The sequence below is a fragment of the Sciurus vulgaris genome (genome assembly GCF_902686455.1).
Source record: "Sciurus vulgaris genome assembly, chromosome: X".
Taxonomy (NCBI): domain Eukaryota; kingdom Metazoa; phylum Chordata; class Mammalia; order Rodentia; family Sciuridae; genus Sciurus; species Sciurus vulgaris.
Window position 1 is genome coordinate 49,965,724 of NC_136471.1, and position 20,329 is coordinate 49,986,052.

Consider the following 20,329-nt stretch of genomic DNA (forward strand, 5'->3'; position numbering starts at 1 on the left):
TTTTCTTGCTTAATGTTTTTAAAGGGCAAAAGTGATTCTCATTTTAAGTCGGGTCAATTGTCGCTGGGCTAATTAGGAGTTTGCTCACCCAAGACTCCCAAATATTCGAGACAACTTACTCAGAAGGGAGATTTACTCTTCCAAGAATTGTGAATTCAGAAACTCCTCCCCTACCCCCAATTCATGATTAATAAAAAGAAAAATGAAACTTGTTCAGCGGAGGTGCTTTTTGATTCCTTCCGCCGGTGACCTTAATTAAGAGGTTCAGATCAGGGCTTGGAAGAGTCCCCTCAATCCCCAGGGCGCCTTCCATCCAGAAGGCAGGCTAAGCTTGATGTCAGTCCTGGTCACGCCGGCCTCAGGTTTCCCAGCATTGACACAGCCGCAGCCGCCGCAGCCGCCCAAGGGGAACTGGCAGCCCCTTGAGACCCAGGCGGGGTGGGAAGGCTGGGGCGCCCAGCACACCAGCACCGGATCCCTGCTGCCAGAGACCTACGCGGACCGCGCGCCCACCCCATCTGTCCAGCTCTCCGCTCTCCAGGCTTGGTGAGGTTAGGCAAGGCGAGGCTCGGCACGGTGCAGCGCGGCGGCGTTCGCTCCACTGACTGTTCTCAAATGTACAATTTATTTATAGGAAGCTAAATTATCTAAAGGGTGGGGTGAGGGGCAGTAAAATGTGTCCAGATCTCTTCAACGTTCAGTCTTTGCACCACGGTTTCAGTTTGATTAATAAGCAACAGAAAAGAGCTAGCCGAACCCAGTCAGGGACCCTGCTGGTGGGGGTTGGCGGGAGTGCGGCGTCTGCCAGGGTTTGAGGGATGGGGGCGATGATCTGGATGGATGCTGGCCCCCACTGAAGTGAAGACGCCCTGGCCAAGTGCCGGTGAATGACCACCCCAGGGGCGCTTTCTCCTTTCCTTTCTTCCTTGCACTACCCAAAAATGGGAAGAGAGGAAAACAGAGAAACAGACAAATTCAGGGCGATGAGACAAAGAATCGGCAGAATCAGTGGGGGAAGAGAGGAAAGAGAATGAATATTATATTCAATATAGGAAGGAAGATATGTGAGGGAGATAAACACGTCAAGAGAATCAAATCCTCATCTGTCCTGCAATCTCTGCAAACTGGAGAGGCACGGGGTTCTCAGCAGCAGCACCAGCACACCCTCTTCCCGATCTACCCTGCCCTCTTTAGTCCCCCTGTGCCTCCTATCGGGCCTCCCCCGACTCCCGCAAGGGCTCCGCAGGCCCGGGTACCACTCGGTCCCGCCGGTGTGTAAGTTTCCGCCTGGCCCCTCCCCACCCCGCCCCCGGCGCCTTGGTCCCGCCCCAAGACCGGAGCCCGCTGGGCGGCGCGCTGATTGGCCAACGCCTGGCGTAGCCGGGCTCGGCTGCTCGGGCTCTCTCCGGCTCTCTCCAGACTCCACGGCCAGTAGTTTGCGGCATCAGGAGGAGCAGCAGCAGCAGTAGCGGCGGTGGCTGGCGCAGAGGGGAGACGGACGAGCGAGCGCAGACGGCAGCACATCTCCCGCTCACCATGCCTGGCTTGCCGGGGGGGCACTGGCATCCGCGTCCGTAGGCGCGTTGCTCTCCGCGGCATTCCAGCGGAGCAGATTCATCTAAGATCCGAAACCTCCCACCCCAAACCCATCTCTTCCTGCTCGCTCACACTCCACACTCACACTCCCCACGCCACACACTCACTCTTTCTCTCTCACACACAGCCCGAGGCAGACAGAGAGCAAGACAGACCTTCCGAGCGCGCGAGCGCCCGGAAGGGAGGGAGCCCAAGGCAGTGCGGTCAGTGCCTCTCCGGGAGGATGGAATCGAGACGCTCCCGCAAGTAAACTTTGGCGGCGACAAAACCGTCAATCGTGGCAGCTGCTGAGGCGGACCCAGCGACATGCGACTGAACTAAGAGGGCTTCCTTCCGCGGCAGCGGCAGCGGCAGCGACGGCAGCGGCGACACTTGGAGCGACACCCCAGCCCAAACCCAGGGAGAAGGAGAAACCCCCGGTACCCAAGGCGGCTGCCCCGCCTCTCCGGCCGGTACTGTTGTAGCTTCCCTTCCCCTCCTCCCTACTCCCCACCTCCCTCCCCCCACCGGGCCATTGAAAAGACCGGGACTTTGATTTTCTTGGACAAATTGCCATCTCCCCGTTTTCACAAACTTGATGTGGCGGCTTGGGCTGCGTCGGTAACTTTGATTTCCAAGAAACGCCACAGCCCTTCAACCGCTCTGTAGAGGAGACTCCGTGCCCACCTCGGATCCTGGACAGACGCGCCTCCCAAGCCCTCCGACGCCAATCTCAGCGCGGGGGAGCACGCGTTCTCTTCGGCAGCCTCTGTCCCCTCCCCCTTCCTCTGTCAGCCCTGGGACCGCCATCCAGCTCAGCCAGATCCCTGGGCACACGCAGCCCTTGCCAGCAAATCAGACTCCCGCCTGTGAGCCCTCTTTTTCCCCAAAAGGCCTTGAAGAGGCCAGTGTGGCCCCCCCGGACCCCGGAGGGCGCATTCCAGGCGGGTCCTCTCTCTGCAGTGAGCCGGGAGCGCTGGGGGGAGGTCCTTGCGCATGCCAGGTGCACAGACAACGCGCTCGCCAGCCCCAGTGCCGGTGCGCTGCGGCGGGTCGGGCAGTGCCTGAAAGGCTGCACTCCTACGCCCCTTTGAGTCTTCCCTCCAAGTGCTGTCCGGACTCAGCCGCGGGTGGTCTCAGCCTCGAAAACACCACCAGACCCGCAGCCCTGCGCCGCTGCGGCCAGTCGAGCCCGGCTAACTTTGAAGGGGGAAAACTGAGTAGCCGGGCTGGAGGGAGGGGGCTCGGGGCCGCGCGGCGCTCCCTCGGCACCTTGGAGCCCCCGGGCCCCCAGCGAGCCCCCGCCGAGCCCACCGCAACCTCAGCATTGGAGCCGGCGCGGGTATACGCCCCGCGCCGCCGGGCCGCCCTGGGCGGGACTCCTCCCGCGGCCTCCGGGGCCACGGGGCGCGCGCAACAGGCGGCCCGAGCCGGCGGGAAGCTGGAGCGCCGGCGGCGTCGGCCTCGGAGGGGTGTGGAGAGGCGAGGCCAGGCAGAGCCCCGCGCAGCCATGGAGTCGCTCCTGCTGCCGGTGCTGCTACTGCTGGCTGTACTGTGGACGCAGGCGGCCGCCCTCATTAACCTCAAGTACTCAGTGGAAGAAGAGCAGCGTGCCGGGACAGTAATCGCTAACGTGGCCAAGGACGCGCGAGAGGCGGGCTTCGCGCTGGACCCCAGGCAGGCCTCCGCCTTCCGCGTGGTGTCTAATTCCGCTCCGCACCTGGTGGACATCAACCCTAGCTCCGGCCTGCTGGTCACCAAGCAGAAGATCGACCGCGACCTGCTGTGCCGACAAAGCCCAAAGTGCATCATCTCTCTCGAGGTTATGTCCAGCTCAATGGAGATCTGCGTGATTAAAGTGGAGATCAAGGACCTGAACGACAATGCGCCCAGTTTCCCGGCGGCACAAATTGAGCTGGAGATCTCTGAGGCAGCCAGCCCCGGCACTCGTATCCCACTGGACAGCGCCTATGATCCCGACTCTGGCAGCTTTGGGGTGCAGACTTATGAGCTCACGCCCAATGAGCTGTTCGGTCTGGAGATCAAGACGCGTGGCGACGGTTCACGGTTTGCTGAACTTGTGGTGGAGAAAAGCCTGGACCGCGAGACTCAGTCGCACTACAGTTTTCGCATTACTGCTCTCGACGGCGGTGACCCACCACACTTGGGCACTGTGGGCCTCAGCATCAAGGTGACTGACTCCAATGACAACAACCCGGTGTTTGGCGAGTCCACCTACGCGGTGAGCGTGCCTGAAAACTCGCCTCCCAACACACCTGTCATTCGCCTGAATGCTAGTGACCCAGACGAGGGTACGAACGGCCAGGTTGTCTACTCTTTCTATGGCTATGTCAACGACCGCACACGCGAGCTCTTCCAGATCGATCCACACAGTGGCTTGGTCACTGTCACCGGTGCCCTAGACTATGAAGAGGGCCATGTGTACGAACTGGACGTTCAGGCCAAGGACCTGGGTCCCAACTCTATCCCAGCACACTGCAAGGTCACCGTCAGCGTCCTGGACACCAATGACAACCCACCGGTTATCAACTTGCTGTCGGTCAACAGTGAGCTTGTGGAGGTGAGCGAGAGCGCCCCCCCGGGCTACGTGATCGCCCTAGTTAGGGTATCTGATCGCGACTCGGGCCTCAATGGACGTGTGCAGTGCCGTTTGCTGGGCAACGTGCCGTTCCGGCTGCAGGAGTATGAGAGTTTCTCCACTATCCTGGTGGACGGTCGTCTGGATCGCGAGCAGCACGATCAGTACAACCTTACCATTCAGGCGCGCGACGGCGGCGTACCCATGCTGCAAAGCGCCAAGTCCTTTACAGTTCGCATAACTGATGAGAATGACAACCACCCGCACTTCTCTAAGCCCTACTATCAGGTCATCGTGCAGGAGAATAACACTCCCGGCGCCTATCTTCTCTCTGTGTCGGCCCGCGATCCCGATCTGGGTCTCAATGGCAGTGTCTCATACCAAATAGTGCCGTCGCAGGTTCGGGACATGCCTGTATTCACTTATGTCTCCATTAATCCCAATTCTGGTGATATCTATGCTCTGCGATCTTTCAACCATGAGCAGACCAAAGCATTTGAATTCAAAGTGTTGGCCAAGGATGGTGGCCTGCCCTCACTGCAAAGCAACGCCACAGTGCGGGTCATCATCCTCGACGTCAACGACAATACCCCAGTTATCACAGCCCCACCACTGATCAATGGCACTGCTGAGGTCTACATCCCCCGAAACTCAGGCATAGGCTACCTGGTGACTGTTGTCAAGGCAGATGACTACGACGAGGGTGAAAATGGTCGAGTTACCTACGACATGACAGAGGGTGACCGCGGCTTCTTTGAAATAGATCAGGTCAATGGCGAAGTCAGAACCACCCGCACCTTCGGTGAGAGCTCGAAGGCTTCTTATGAGCTTATTGTGGTGGCCCATGACCACGGCAAGACGTCTCTCTCAGCCTCTGCGCTGGTCCTAATCTACCTGTCCCCGGCTCTTGATGCCCAAGAGTCAATGGGCTCAGTGAACCTTTCCTTGATTTTCATTATCGCCCTGGGCTCCATTGCTGGCATCCTCTTTGTCACTATGATCTTCGTGGCAATCAAGTGCAAGCGCGACAACAAAGAGATCCGAACCTACAATTGCAGGTAGAGCCAACTTTTCTTTCTTTTCTTCTTTGTCTTGGATGAGTAAGGTGTGAGTATCTGTGTCTCTGTGTGAAAACCCCAGTGCTTTTGTTTCCCACTTAATTGCATGCAGCATACTCACACTGCTTCTTTGTGGAGGGTGAAAAGTTTGTGACAGTCCAAGTTGATCAATTCTTTTGATCTGACAATTTGCTGGAAGACAATCATTTACTGTTTGAATGGATTCTGTCACATAATGATGATAAGCAGAAAAGCAATTATCATTTTAAAATTTGCACAGCTGTCTCTATGAAATTATGGGAAATAGGGAGGGGGAGGGTGGGAGAGAGGGGAGAGAGAGAAAGGGAGAGAGAAGAAAAGAGATAAGAAGAGACTCATATTTTCAGGAAAACCATAACCTGATTTCCAGAGCACAGTGATTTGGAGACAGGTACTGAAAGGAGAGGGAGTGCTGGCAGCTGCCCTCTTTTGCTGCAGAGATAAACTCTGAAGAGTGCTTGGGAGTAGGAGTTTAAGTTGGGAAATAGAGAGTAGAGGAAAGAGGGAACAGGGGTGTGTGGAGAAGCAGGTGATTAGTGTTTTTAAGTCTGTTCTTGGTTTGGTTTGATCTAATCCCTAAACATCTGGCTATATAAAGTGCAATTCTGTCAGGCATCTGTATGTTTTCAAATATCTGGTTGGTTGGTGTGTCCCAATAAGGGCCAAGACATTGCATCCAGATGTTTCAGTAAAAATAGCAATCTTTGGAGTTGATGATGCTTTCCTCTTATGTGGAACTGTGCTGTGGCATTAAGATCTGGTTGCTACCAGTGGATGTCACTATGGACTGTTGTGTTACAATTTCTCTTGAAGTGTGTGCAGGATGTGTACATTGGGGCAGGGGTGAGAAGAGATGAGGGGAAGAGCAAAGAAAAGAGAAGAGAAATGTGGAAACTCAAATTAAATATAACATTTAAAAAACAATCCTGATTAGCACATTAGAGGGTCTGCTGAAGTTCTTCCTTACAATTGGATAGAACAAATGTCTAAGAATTTCTAGAATCCAATTTAAGATAATATATAATTTTTCCAGCAGTGTCTCATCGAAACAGTTGAAAAAAAAAAGTTGTTTATTTACTTTGCTAAAAATGAATGATGCTGCTATTTCCAACCAAGGTGTGTGTGTGCTTTCAACACACCTACACATCCAGTGTGTCTTTTGTGCCATCTGTGCTTGCATGTTAATCAGTCAAAATATGTTCCTGTAGGTCAGATTTGTAGTTGACACCATCTGAAATGCACACTTCTGTGAATCAGAGCTCCCTGAATATGTAACAGCCATGCAATTATTGTTTCCCTTTTACTATTCTCTGCATTACACAAGTTAGTAGACAAATGCTAACCACACATGAATATCAATCAGGTGCCATAAAAGAGCAGCTGCAATGCCTCATAAATGCTTTAATCCTGTTACTAGTGAAATGGCCATGACTTTTCTTTCCTTCAGCACCGAGTCATTCCAGATGGGAGAAATGGAAATTAATATTGCTCTTACCTTTGAAACCTGTGACTGCCAGTGGCGATTTTTATAGGAGAAAAATGCTGGGTCAATAAAATTTTATTTATATGGAGATAATGGTAGAGGGGGCTCTTTTTAAGCCATTTTCTCAGCATAAAGTAAATGCATAAGACCCTTTCCTTGATGAAAAAGAAATCAACTTGAAATAAAGATATTGAAGGCTTTGCCACCTCTTGGTGATATATGACTAGAAGTGAGAGCTCTTTCTGAGTGCTTGCCAGGGAGATCATTAAAACAGGGAGGAGAGCATTTGAATTTGGAAAAAAAAATGCGCAAATCTCAGTGCTCTCCAACTTCACCCAAATGTGTATTTTGTAAAGCACTCTCTTCCCTGTGATGGTTTGGGATTAATGAAGTACAGTTTAATTAAATAATTGGTCAATACAGAAAGGGCTGTGCAATGAATGCCTCAGCTGAATAATTGGACGGGGCATTGCCAAACTTACTCATCATGGGTAAACAAAATGATTAGAACTTCCAATTGATTCTGTAAACAGATTAGAAAAGAAAATCAACCCTATTCCTGGGGTTTGGGGGAATTTTATCTGCACCCGAGCCTCAGTAACATCAGCTTGCCATCACTGCAAGTCTGCCTGGGCATGGAGTGAAAGGGTGAGGGGAACTCAACTGCTTAGCTCTAGGTAGATCCCAGGGACAGAGCAATTATTTGCCTCTGTAGATATGCAGTCTCTCCATCTGCTCAGACTTTTTAGAAATCTAAAGTTCAGGAGCGTATCTTTCCATGTGATTAGGCAGAGGTTTCTTGTTCTCAGCTTCTGCAGAGCCTCTTCCTGAAATACATTCATTTATGAGACTTGCAAGATGATCTGCAATTGCTGCTTGAATTGGGCTCCCTTTTTGTATTCAGACAATTAGCTTTGTCGAGTGAGAATACAGGCACAGTCTTTCCCTTGTAAAGATCAACCTGTATTATTTATTAACCCTATTGTTTTGCTGATTATTGCCTAGAAATTGAATTTTCAAACAATAAGCTGAAATTATTATGTGCTAAGTAATAAGTGACATTGAGAATCTGCCTACATTTTAATGTATTTCTTTTGACAAGTCTCTTAATGCTTGGTGTCTTTGGTGCACGTTGCTGGGTCTGTGTCAGTGTTAATTAAATTGAGCTCTTTATGTTCCAGTTGCAGCACAGCTGCTTGTAGGCACACCTGAATGGAGAAGGATGCTGAATGCACTAACCTTTAAATTCCTTTGCAGTAATTGTTTAACCATCACTTGTCTCCTCGGCTGTTTTATAAAAGGACAAAACAGCAAGTGTCTGCATTGCATCTCGGTTTCTCCCATTAGCGAGGAGCAAGACAAAAAGGCAGAGGAGAAAGTGAGCCTAAGGGGAAAGAGGTAAAAAGGCATTTCCCCTCATTCAAATGGGTTTGGCTATCAGATTTCTCTGGCAGAGGAGGGGGCTGGGTGGAGAGTAGAAGGGAATTGGGCTAGGGCAGGGAGGAGGGTGTGGATGAGAGGAGTTGAGAAGACTTCAAAGTACAGGTTCTGAACTACCCCAGTCCAAAATTGATCAGGTCAATCATAGAGGAAGCTGATTAAGGAAGTTTGCTACATGGTAAATGCCTGGAGGAACTTGCAAGCAGTTTATTTTTTATTTCCGTCCATCTCGTCTTTCTGTTAAATTGGGACTTGCTTCTCACTTTACCCAGAAGTTGTTTTGGGTTCCAGGGAAGCTCCAGATTTGAGCATTTTAATGCTTTCTCTCCCATAGGCTCAACTTTCCCCATCCTCCCACCCCTGCTCACTGGTCACTCAAATGAAAAATTCCAGATCCAAATTATAGGAACTTTTTTTTGGGGGGGGGTAGGGGGAGGTTACTATGTTTGATATGAAAACCTCATGGCCCTCAGCTTGTTTTCGCATGTGAAAAGCACAGGGAGAAACCAGATGATGTAATGCGCCAGAATAAGGAGCTGGAGCGGAGATGGGGTACAACCCTCTGGGATGCTTAATGTTTATTAATCAGTGCATGGTTTGGGAGGGTGTTATCAATTCATGCTGCCTTTTCTGTCACATAGAATCGCTGAGTACTCCTATGGGCATCAAAAGAAATCAAGCAAGAAGAAAAAAATCAGTAAGAATGACATCCGCCTGGTACCCCGGGATGTGGAGGAGACAGACAAGATGAATGTTGTCAGTTGCTCCTCCCTGACCTCCTCCCTCAACTATTTCGACTACCACCAGCAGACGCTGCCCCTGGGCTGCCGCCGCTCTGAGAGCACTTTCCTGAATGTAGAGAACCAGAATACCCGCAATACCAGTGCCAACCACATCTACCATCACTCTTTCAACAGCCAGGGCCCCCAGCAGCCAGATCTGATCATCAATGGTGTGCCTCTGCCTGAGGTGAGTGCAGATGAGTGGCTCTGTGAGGTCTTCACAGACCTCTTTTTGAGCTGTCCAGTACACCATATTGTGTTATGCTAGCACAACCCCATGCAGAGGGGTTGGAGAACCTCTCTGCCCAAGCCCATTTCCTTACTTCGGTTTACTATCAGTGTTTCTTGGGGCAAAAGGTAACCCAACATATACTTTTGTGAGCAGGTGTTGTGAGCAGGAACACAAAGTCTAAGCCTGTGAAATTCCAGTATGGTGTCCTGGCAGAATACAAGTTTTCTCCACCTGTTGCAAATATGGCATGCTTGACAGCCAGTGGTAACAGTATGCCAGTTGAAATAGCTTAGAAAGAGTCACCAAGTAGTGTTGAAAATGAATGAAATCCGTCTAATGCTCCAGTGGGGGCATAGTCCTCCTGTGAGAACTGTTCAGCCTCCTAAAGCCCCTATTTTCTTTTTATCCCCCTCACACCACTGTTCTGTAGCATCTTGCAGAGAATCTGGATGAGCTGGTTAATGGGAGGCAAGTAAGAAAATAAGTCACTTTGCCACTTCTTAGCAGTTCTGGTAATAACATTTGACAGCTGAGGAGGTTGAAACTGTCACTAATGAGAACATTTTAGGAATTAGCTATGCATTTGAGTTAATTCTGTTTCCCTTTACTGTGAATGAATGTTTCCAAATGGGAGGATTTTAAAAATTACAATGTGGTCAGATGCTTGCTGGCTATTGAAATATTTCAGGATAGTAGGGTGATATTCAGATGATGGTGGGTGGTTGGCTGGGTGGAAGGCTATATTTTATGTTGTTTTCATTTTTCTATGAATTGTTCAATTCCCTCTTTGGTTAGAATTTTGATGCACTGGGAGGCATATGCCCTCTTCCAGGCCACTACTGAAAGGAATATGGTATACTTGGAGAATAGTTCCACATTTTTCAAAGCACCTTCACAACTGTTGTCTCCTTTGATGCTTGAAATCAGATATCTTGATAGATTATCCTTCAATTGATGAAGAAACAGAGGTCCAGAGATGCTAATGAATTTGCTAAGATTCACAAAGCAGGTCATCAAGAGAGGGAAGGCAGAACACAGGGTGCTAAACTTCTTGGAAAGAGCTGTTTTGGTGATACCTTCCTGTTTCAGAAATATTTCCACTTGATATACCCAGGCTATCATGCTTACATAAAAGGGTCACATAGTGTTTATATCAATTTTGTAGGGCAAAGGGGTCTTAGGACCACTTACATTGATTGCTTCCCCTGAAAAATAGTTCCCACCAGAATTAATAGCTCAAAAAAAGCAGTACTTTTAATGAGCAACTGGAGGTATTTTGCTGGCAACAAAAGCACCAATATTTTAAATTAATAACTCCATAAATAAAAATTTATTGAAAGTCTAGTATTGTGCTAGACAGGCTAGTTATAATTATTAACATTCCTCAATACTATGAGGACCGAGATCATAGACAACTTAGAGGATCATTTGTAGACCACCAATAGTTCAGCAGTGGAGAGGGAAAGAGGTAGTTATGTGTAGTGGAGCCAGACAGATCACAATTTTGAATCCAAAGGTCACTTCTTGCTATGGGGTCTGATTCTCTGTTTCCTCATCTACAAAAGGGGTACATTGCCATGCAAAGTTGTTGGAAGGGATAATATGATGTTGTGTAGTGTAAAGAGTCTGATTCCTAGGTGCTCATAAAGTGCTATATTTCTTTACTAGGCAATTGGGGAATCACTGTTGCCAAAGGTGTGTATACCTGAGTGTTTCTCCGTGGGCACTTATCTTATAAAAAAAGAGGAATTTAAGCTGGTTCTATATAGATGATACCTACAAAGTGGTATGGCTGGACTCTTCACACTGATCATTAAAAAATGGAGGTGAAATATGCCAAGGTTGTGTATTTGTTGCTGATAGTGTTCTTACTTAGATGGGCAAAAGTATCGAATCCTGAGGACTTCATGATCATTTATGCAATCAGTTCAAGGCACCAGAGAAATGCAAGGCCCTGTGTCTATGAAATAATTCAAGAGGCAGAAGATCTACAACTATGATCACATGGTTTTCTTAAGAACTTAGTGTCCTGTCTGAGATTCTCCTATGGGCAGTGTGAAGAATGTATTGCTTCAAATATTTAGAAAAGCTAAGGTCTCAGTTCTGATGATGTTCCTGACTCACAAAGCCAGAAGTTCTACTTGTTTAATGAATAAAATCACACAGAATTGGTGTGTAGGGGTAGGCAGATCCATGATAGCATGTAATAGATACTGTGAAGTTAAGTTGTATTTCCAATATGCATTCATAGAGCATTCAATTAACAACCCGTTTAGAAAAGGGCAAAATCCACTCAGCCAAGCACAGACCAGGCCATTTGACCTGTATCTGTCACAAAGTCTTGCATGGGGAAGATGACACTTCTTCATTTATTTCATATTAGAAGCCCCTGAATGTGAACTGAATAGAATACTTAAGTCCAGTAAAGCTATAGAAGAGCAGGAATAGTTGACTCATTTGTTCAACTGGTATTTGTTGAATTTCTACTCTTTTTAAAGTACTGCTCTAGGATCTGGAGTTACATAGATGAAAAAGACAATGAATGTACATTCTAATAGGGAGATAAGCAAGTAAATAGGTGATTTGCAATATGGAATGATAAATACTAATATAGGGTACAGTGGGGTTCCTAGGATAATAGTATCCTGCTATATTCCCTACCTTTTCTTTATATTTTCCTCATTACTTAAGGAATCCATCCAAGAAAACAACATTTATTCAACAATTATGGAACTGAATGAGTTCTATGATGTGATAAGATTCTATGAAAATTTCTAAATTGTATTGTGTCACTTATATTGTCTTTCATGCTATTTAATGAAACCATTCTTCCATTTGTTCATTAGTACAACCCACTAGCATTTATTGCACATTTAGAACATGTCAGACACTGTACTTACTCTTTTCTAGGGAGACAACAATAATACACTTGATCTTTGACCTCAAACAGGTTATAGGGAAACACCCAATAAACAGATAATTTCAATTCAGGATAACATCTCTTTCCTGAGCATGTTACAAGATTGGGACACTGGACTCCCTTTTGTGACAAACCCACTTGCTTCATTGCTATAGAGTCTGTTATAGCACTTACTTGGAAGGGTATTATACACCGTGAAGTCAGAACTACTGTGCACACTTCCTGTGCTGCTTTACTTTATTGCACTTTGAAATTCATCACAGGAGTCTTAAATCAAATCAGTAAGCATTTTTAGTGCATCCACCATGCTCAGCTGTGTAGTGTGTACCATGGGGATTCCAAATAAGTATAAGACATAACTTCTGCTCTCAGAGAGTGCATAGTCTAGTTGGGGAGCTAAGATCACCCATATGATTTCACTTGCAAGTAACATAAGATAGTTTCTTTTTTTCCTTTCTTTTTTTCTTTTTCTTTTCTGTTTTCTTTCTCCAGGTACTAGGATTGAATCCAGGGCTGCTCTAACACTGAGTTACATTCCCAGCCCTCTTTAGTTTTTATTTTGAGATAGGGCCTCACTAAATTGCTGAGATCGTCCTCAAACTTGTGAACTTCCTCGGTCTCTAGAGTCACTGAAATTACAGGTACATTCCACTGTGCCTGGTCAAACTGTCTTAAAATATAAGATAGTTTCTAATCACCTGTTATTTTATAGGCTCCTTCGTACTTTCTTCTCTTGCCATTATTTTTATGTAAGTTTGCTGTTGGACTCTCAAAGTTTGGTGAATTGAGGTTGACTTTTATTTTTGGTGGTGCTGGGAACCTAGGTATGTGTTAGGTAAGTACTCTGACATAGGGTTACACCCCCAGTCCTGAGGGTGGCTTCTGCGTCAGTGTGCAAACCTAGCTGCATCGGAACAATGTTCACTCTTGATACTATAAGGAACATGACTTTGAATGCAGTTAGGTAGGTATGGTAAAGGGAATGGAGCACTAGAGTAGAGAATTTGAATTTAACTTCTCATATGACAGAGATAATCCTGCATAGAATTTCATATCATTGTTTACCTGTCCTCTGGTGTTGATTGGAAAGTTGGCTATGTGGATTTTGTGGTTTTGTGCACAAACTTGAGGAGGCAAGGTGGAGGATGCCTTTGTTGTTTACAGAAGACTTTTGCAGAATTAGTTATGCTAGTATTTTTCAAATATCTTTAATTGGAGGGTGAAATTTGAATCCTTGGTGTCCTGTTTCATTTAGTTCACAGATGTTTGTGTGTGTATGTGTGTGTGTGTGTGAATGAGAGTTTGCTCTGTGTGTGTGTATACAGGGAGAAAAAGTGAAGAAAGAGGAAAGGTGGTTGAAAAAGAAGATGAATAGAAAAGAAAGAGTACACTTTTAACTTTCATAAGATTTTTCTAAAAATATTTTTTGTTTTGAGTGCTACTTGGTATGTCATATAACTTTTCTGCTGGGAAAGGAGAGTTGGGTAGGGTCTTTTCCTGACTTCAGGAGTGGTGAATGATAAAAAATACTCATTCTCTTTTGGGTGGCCTACTTTAAGTTTTAGTTTTCTGATGCTGAATGTTTTTAAGCTTACAATTCTAAAGGAGTGAGTGTAGTAGCCAAGACCTTGTAGAATTCCATTCATACATAGGTACATAGGGATTTAGATTTTGGTTTCAATTTCAATCTCATCTTGAATTTTCCTCTCCTCCCCTATGCTGGGGATTGAACCCAGGACCTCTTGTCAGGATAGGCAAGTGCTGTACCACTAAGCTAAATTCCCAGCCTCTTGAGTGTTTTCCATATATTTCCTACCTTTTGCCTGAAATCTGTAGCATCTTTGATATGATTTGGCCTAAAGGTTCTGTGCATGCTCTGCTGTGGTCACTCATGCAATAATTTCATAAGTAGTTATGTAGTAGCAGTGGAAAAGATTAGAGAACAAGGACATGTGTGGCAGGCTGAATTGAATGCTTCCAGTTATCCTGTAAAAAAGACACAAAGTGTCTGAATGCACAGTTATCTTCGTGCAAATAATAACAATAAAACCTCAGTTAGACTGTGAAGAAAAATAAAAAAGAAAGAAATATCTCAACATATTTTGGACCTTAAAACAGAATTTAAAATTTAGGGATTTGCAGTGATTAGAGTGAAACTCTGGGCTAAGGACAGCCACAAATCTATCACATGGCAGATTGAGAGAGCACTAGAAAATTAATAGGTATGATGAAGCTGGTTTGGATAGCATGAAATGATACAACATATCACTACCAATGAAAACAAACTCTCCAGTGAGCTTGCTTTTATAAAATTTTAGTTTCTTTATTGTGATGGGGTCTTGGAACGATTTAAATCTTAACTCTTAAGATAAAAAATAACCTTCAGGCTGCAGGAGGAAACAATAGAAAACAATGCAGCCCACATCTGCCCAAGCATGCTCACTCCCTCTTCAAAAATCAAGGGCTCCAATTCTACTGTTAGACGTTCTAGGGACATGCATTGCCTACATCATACCTTTATTTGCCCTGTTACACATCTAGCTGAGGCAGTGCCTTTCCCAGCGGGGATCAGCTTGCAAGATGTGTTCCAGAATAAACTGTTCCTCTGTCGTCTCCATGCAACTGCTGCAGAACTGAGTTAGTTTACATTAGTATTTGCTAATTTATTATTATCATTACTTATTGGCAATTAGCTGGTTACCTTAGAGATCACCTCTCTCCCTATACACCTTCACTAAAGTTGAGCTCAGCCAGAGTGCTTGCTAATGATCCTGAGATTTCTCTCCCTAGGGTGCTGGAGGCAGGACATTTTCCAGAGAGGGTTCTGAGGCGTTGGAATTCTTCTTATCAGAGAACCACTTGTTTTTGGCCTCAGTAGCCCCACCTTGTTTTTCTTTGTCCTACTTACGAGGTGGGAGGAGCTGGAGACCTCTCCCTCCCTCACCTTGCTGCAGTCTGCAATAGTTTCCAAATATTGTGCCCAGAGGCTGAAACTAAGGGTTCAAGGAACTGCTTGTTAGGAATTAGAGGACTGAAAACAAAACAAAAATAAAAAAGTATAAACTGACCTCCTTGCAAAGCTGGAGTCTTTCATTTATGGTGTTGCAGTGGATCTGAGGGGTCTGCTTGGAATTTCAGATGTTGACCCCTCCACATATGTCTCAGCTTCCAGGGCTTAGGGGAGGCCATGATTGACTGGATCAAATGCCTCAGATGTGGGTAAATGAAACCATTTATACAAGAGTCCTGCGTATGAGAGGTGGGAGGCTGGCTCTGGAGCAGTCATTTTCCCCTTCTGAGAGGAGACTTGATTTCTTGATGTGTGACTGGCTGGCCTTTAACGCGAGCCTCATTTACTTCGAACAATTCAGAGGCTTGAAGTGAAAGTCTCAGAGGATCAGTTGTTTGTGGAGGGAAATGCTCTTCAAGTTACATTTCCTCTTTAGCTGTTGTGTATTTAGGAGTGTTTTTTGTGTGGGCAGCATAGTGGGGTCACTCAACTTGTGGTGGGCGTACCTCGTATGCTAGCGCCTCCCTGTGTCACTGTAGGGGAATGATGAAAGTCCTGCAGCTACAGGCAGGGTAGCTCTGCCAGCTTCAGGAGCTTGGGCTCCCATGCAGAAACTTCATTTGCAGAATTTTTAAAAAAAATATTAGCTAGGACCATGCAGTTTCATAGCATTCCTGGAAAAATTGTCAGAAGGGACCAGTGTTTCTTTTCTACTATATGAAAAATGGAGTTAGAAAAGGCAAATGACTTGCTCAAAGACAGAACATTTGCAACCAAAGTACACTCCATATTGCTCGACAGTAGTTCCTCAGGTGCATCCTCTAAGTGCTTTGTGTCACAGAAGAGAAAACCTGATTGGGATCTCCAGAAGGATCTATGGATACATCTTTGATGGTAGTTGGGTTCCTGAAAAGCTGTTCAGCCAGGGAGTGTTTGTTTTGTGAATTAGACCCCATGTTAACCACAGTGGTGGCATTCTATATTTAAAGAAACCCTGTGGTGTATTTTTTTCCTAGAGGAAAAGTGTCCTTGTATAATGTGAGTAATCAACTCATAACTGGTTTCCTTTGTAAGACTGTATTTTTTGGCATATCTTACTTGCTTAAAGTGAGTTTCATTACATTGACAAGATTCACACAACCTTTCTGAGGTGGAGTAATCCCTTATTTCCTTGACTGATATCTGGCCCTTGAATTCTTACTGGTTAATTTCTGTTTGATTTTCATTTAATTTTAAAATGTGAAATTATATAACAGCTAAAGTATACAGAAAAGACAGATATATATCATCCAGATTTTAAAAATGTTGACAATTCATATTTGTTCCAGATTTTAAAAAATGAAATAAAATGTTACAGTGTACCCCCTTTCCATCCTGTTGTGCTTCCTCCACTCTTTGTAGGCCTTTTGCTCATAGAATAGAAGCCCACCACAAATGTTTTTTAATGCTTTATGCCCTCTCTTCTTGAACTCATTTATGGAAAGATGTGGTTCCAACTTGCTCTGCCAGGTTCTGAAAGTTCCTCAAGTCAATGAGGGTTTCCTGGATTGGTGGAGCCTTAGAATTACTTTGGAAAATGAAAGGAGTCTCTTAAGACTATTCTTTAAATTCAGCCTTTGAGAGAATATTACTTTTCATGAAAAAATTGGGAGTGAGACAGAGAGATTGAAATACAGGAGCCAGGAGCAGCTACCTTGAGAGTTCTGAGCAGACTGTTTGGGATTGAAACGGTAAGAATTTCAGTGTCAAACCTGTGTTCTCCTTGAGTTCAGCATTCATGGACTAGCACCAGGGCTTCTTAATGTCAGATGTTTAAGTACTGCCTTCATGTGCATAGTCTTCTGATGCTCCATTAAGTCTTTGAGTGCCAAGGTGGCCAGTTTTCAGCTTCTCCCACTGGGCCCCATCTGGCTGCTGTTCTGTGGCAAGCTGCTCTCCTTCACTACCACCAGCACTGGCCTTGGCGGCTTTGCTTTCTGGATTATGTTATCTCCTAAATCTGATTTCCAGAGCATGAAGGGCACCTCTTCTTAGATTGTGTAGTTTGCTCTTTTGAATAAAATGGATTCCCTGTGTAATCTGGCATGAAGAAAAATTTAATCCAAAAGTTAGACTCCTCTTTAGGGAAGTGGTGTGCGGTGTGTGTGTGTGTGTGTGTGTATGTGTGTGTGTGTGTGTGTGTGTGTATCTGCTTCTCTCACTCACTTATTTGACTTTATCAGGATGGAGGCTTTACTGCCTGTGCTTGTTATACACATGTCTATGATCTTAGATCCTCAGGGCCCCCTTTCCCACTCTCAGAACACTCTGCTGGTTGCCTCCCTGAGGAAATGCTTATAAGCCTAATCACAGCCAGTGATATCCTCCAAATTTGAGGCCAAGGCACCCAGATTTAATGTATTCCAAGGATAGATCTCTCTGTGACTATTTGTAATTTAGATCTCTGAGTAGGAAGCAGCCAAATAATCTTTGCTTTGCACAAAACTCAGCTTAAGAATATCTTCTAGTGAATATCTTCAATTCCTTGGAAATTATTTGCTGAGGCTTTGTTTCTCTTTTTGTTTCCTTTGGGCTTAATTTTGCTTCAAGCCTTCCTCTTCCTCTTAATTCACTTGGCTTGAGGAAGTCTGATTTGGGCTGCCTCTATGTATAGGTAGTGTGCTCTAACTATTTCTAAGTGAGATTCATGAGTAGGGAGACTATATAAGACTTCATAAATTAGAATTGGTTAGCTTTTAAGCATTTTTAAATAACTAAAATGTCTGTAATCTAATAATCATATTTAAAACTTGACATGCATGAAGGAAGCAGGGTTCTGGAAATGCAGGGGTGAAGAAATGCATTTGGCTACAGGTAATGGTGCCTGGCTTATTGGAAGATTAAATTCCTTCTCTGTGTTGCCAGGCACAGAAGCCATTGTGAAGACACAAAATGCTTATATGATTGGCATTGACTATGATCTTGCTGTACTGATCATTTCTTTAATTAGTACTTTTCTATTTTCTCAGGTATAGAGTTCTGAGTGATGGAGTATGCTAATGGTAATGTTTGTTCCTAAGAGCCTAGGCGAAAGAACACAATGACATTAGTATTAAATAATAGTTTTTATCATTTTGGGATTTTGCCCAATTTTCAAATTGCAAGTTCTGATAGCTATAGCTCCTTAGAAACAAATTTCAAATGCTATAGATGAAATACCAATGTTATGTGTGGCTTGTGAGTTTGCTAATGGGATGGGTGTTCTTAGACCTCTAGGTCACTCTTTCTAATTTTGCTTCTACTGGAAATTCTTTAGAAATGGAAAAAGAGGTGCACTTTGTTGTGGTAAAATATACAGTCAGGAAATGCTGAAATGGGAAGAAAATGAAACTGCCTTTCTACAAACCGTACATTGTTTAGTGACCTGATAGAATGAACCATATAAAGATGGAAAACTATCAATACCATGGCACTGGAAATTGTTGGAATCACATCTGGGGACTTGGTCTTTCCACATGTGATTATCAGGTGCCCACAAGAAGAGATCATGGAAAATGAAGAGAAATCTGGTACTGCAAATGTTTGTGGCTGTGCATGGTGTCATATTTGGAGGCATGGGATCAAAAAATACGTGATACTTACAGCACTTTGCTTTCCTCACTCTTTGTGCCCAGCACACTCCATCAGGACAGTTCTCTCTAATGTGTGAGTGACCCCAATTCACTATATCCCCAAAGGCAACAAATGCACAAATCTGCATTTCTGGGGAAAGAAAAGGAGGTTGTTATTAAATAGATGAAGCAAAATTAACAACCTTATGAAAGAGGAGCTTTAGTTTATTGAAACCTGTTACTACTAAGGAGATCGAAATCTAAGACACTGAGAATTCTGAAAAATCCCAGCAAATGCCAGACTGCACCAAACCTGCAACAATATGTGAAGAGATTGGATCAGGGGATCTCCAATTTTTTTTCCAGCTCTGAGTGTATTCTCTGAATTTTTGAAGCATTGGTTTGAAAGGCTTCATATAGTTGGTTGCATTAAGGTTTGAGTTCATGTGATGATAATGGTAGCTTTGTAGGTGGTATTGAGGGAAAGGGACAGCTGTGGAAGGTGATACATTAGATATAGTCCTTTAATTTTTAAATTAGGGCAACATATTCTGCGTTTTATCTGAATTGTGAGTGTATATGACAAAACTCGGAGGCCTCTTCATTCAAATATTTCTTCCTGTTCAATGTGAGTTCTGCCATAAATGCATCAATGAGTACACTAGCCTCGTTTCAGTTGGTCTTTACATATTCTAGGGATGAATGGGAGATACACTCATCTTGCCTGGACTAACCCTTTCAGGAGAGTGCAAATTCACTTAAGTATAAATTATGTTGATTATCACTCTACCTAAGAATTCATAGAGCTGGATGTCACCGAGATCTCCTTTCTAAGTTGTTATTCTTGAGAACTATTTTGTGTATCATGATAGATTATCTAACCTTTTATACCATTGGAGGCCAACATTATGGAAATAAGCAACTTTTTATTCCATCCTAAGGTCAGCCTAACCAAATTATGCAACTTCTAATGCAATCGCTTGAAGCTTCCACTTTGAAAGTTTTCTCATTTTAATACCTTGCAACAGAGATAAGTATTTTAGCTACAATTCATGCTTAACAATATATTTCACTGATTGTCATTCTCTTTGTGGGATTTGTTGGCATGAGAGGCAGTTCAGCATAGCTTTGTTCATTTTTCCGTTGGCCATAGATTATAAGCAAAGAGCCAGAATTCAATAAAAATGTATTTTTGTTGTTGTTATTTTTAATTTCAGGCTATAGGAGGAGGCTAACTGAGCCTTACAGAATCAATATGGGACACTTGGGGTTTTACTTGAGAGCTAAAAATGAGGTAGATTTTCTTTTAAACTGGATTTGATTCCAGAAATTTTAAACCCAATGCATGTTGGAAGCTGGTGAATTGTATTCAGCAGGATTTGAGCACTGTGTGTAACAAAGCAATCTATTTTTTTTTCTGGGAGTCAGCTGCTACTTTAGGTGAAGGAGAAGTCAGAGACCTCAACCTCGGGAAGCACTCTTCTATGATAAGCCCCTACAGAATAATTTTTAAGAGTTCCTTGAGGACAGGGTCACTCTGTAGAATTCCTTTATACAATGTCAGGTGTTTATTAAGTAGTTTTGTTACCAATGAGTTTAGC

At 44.7% G+C, this 20,329-nt stretch overlaps 1 protein-coding gene across 4 annotated transcripts in view; it reads left to right on the top strand.

Moving 5' to 3' along the window:
- Positions 1-1,437: 1,437 nt before the first annotated feature.
- Positions 1,438-20,329, top strand: part of PCDH19 (protocadherin 19) — a 99,851-nt gene continuing 80,959 nt past the window's right edge. For 2 of the 4 annotated variants that reach the window (XM_079124425.1, XM_079124426.1), the window contains exons 1-2: positions 2,218-5,232; positions 8,836-9,163. In XM_079124425.1, the coding sequence (XP_078980551.1) occupies positions 3,086-5,232; positions 8,836-9,163 (2,475 nt within the window). In that variant the 5' untranslated portion in view covers positions 2,218-3,085. Of the gene's footprint in view, positions 5,233-8,011; positions 8,153-8,835; positions 9,164-20,329 lie in introns of all 4 variants that reach the window. The other 2 variants (XM_079124427.1, XM_079124424.1) reach the window with 2 other exon arrangements.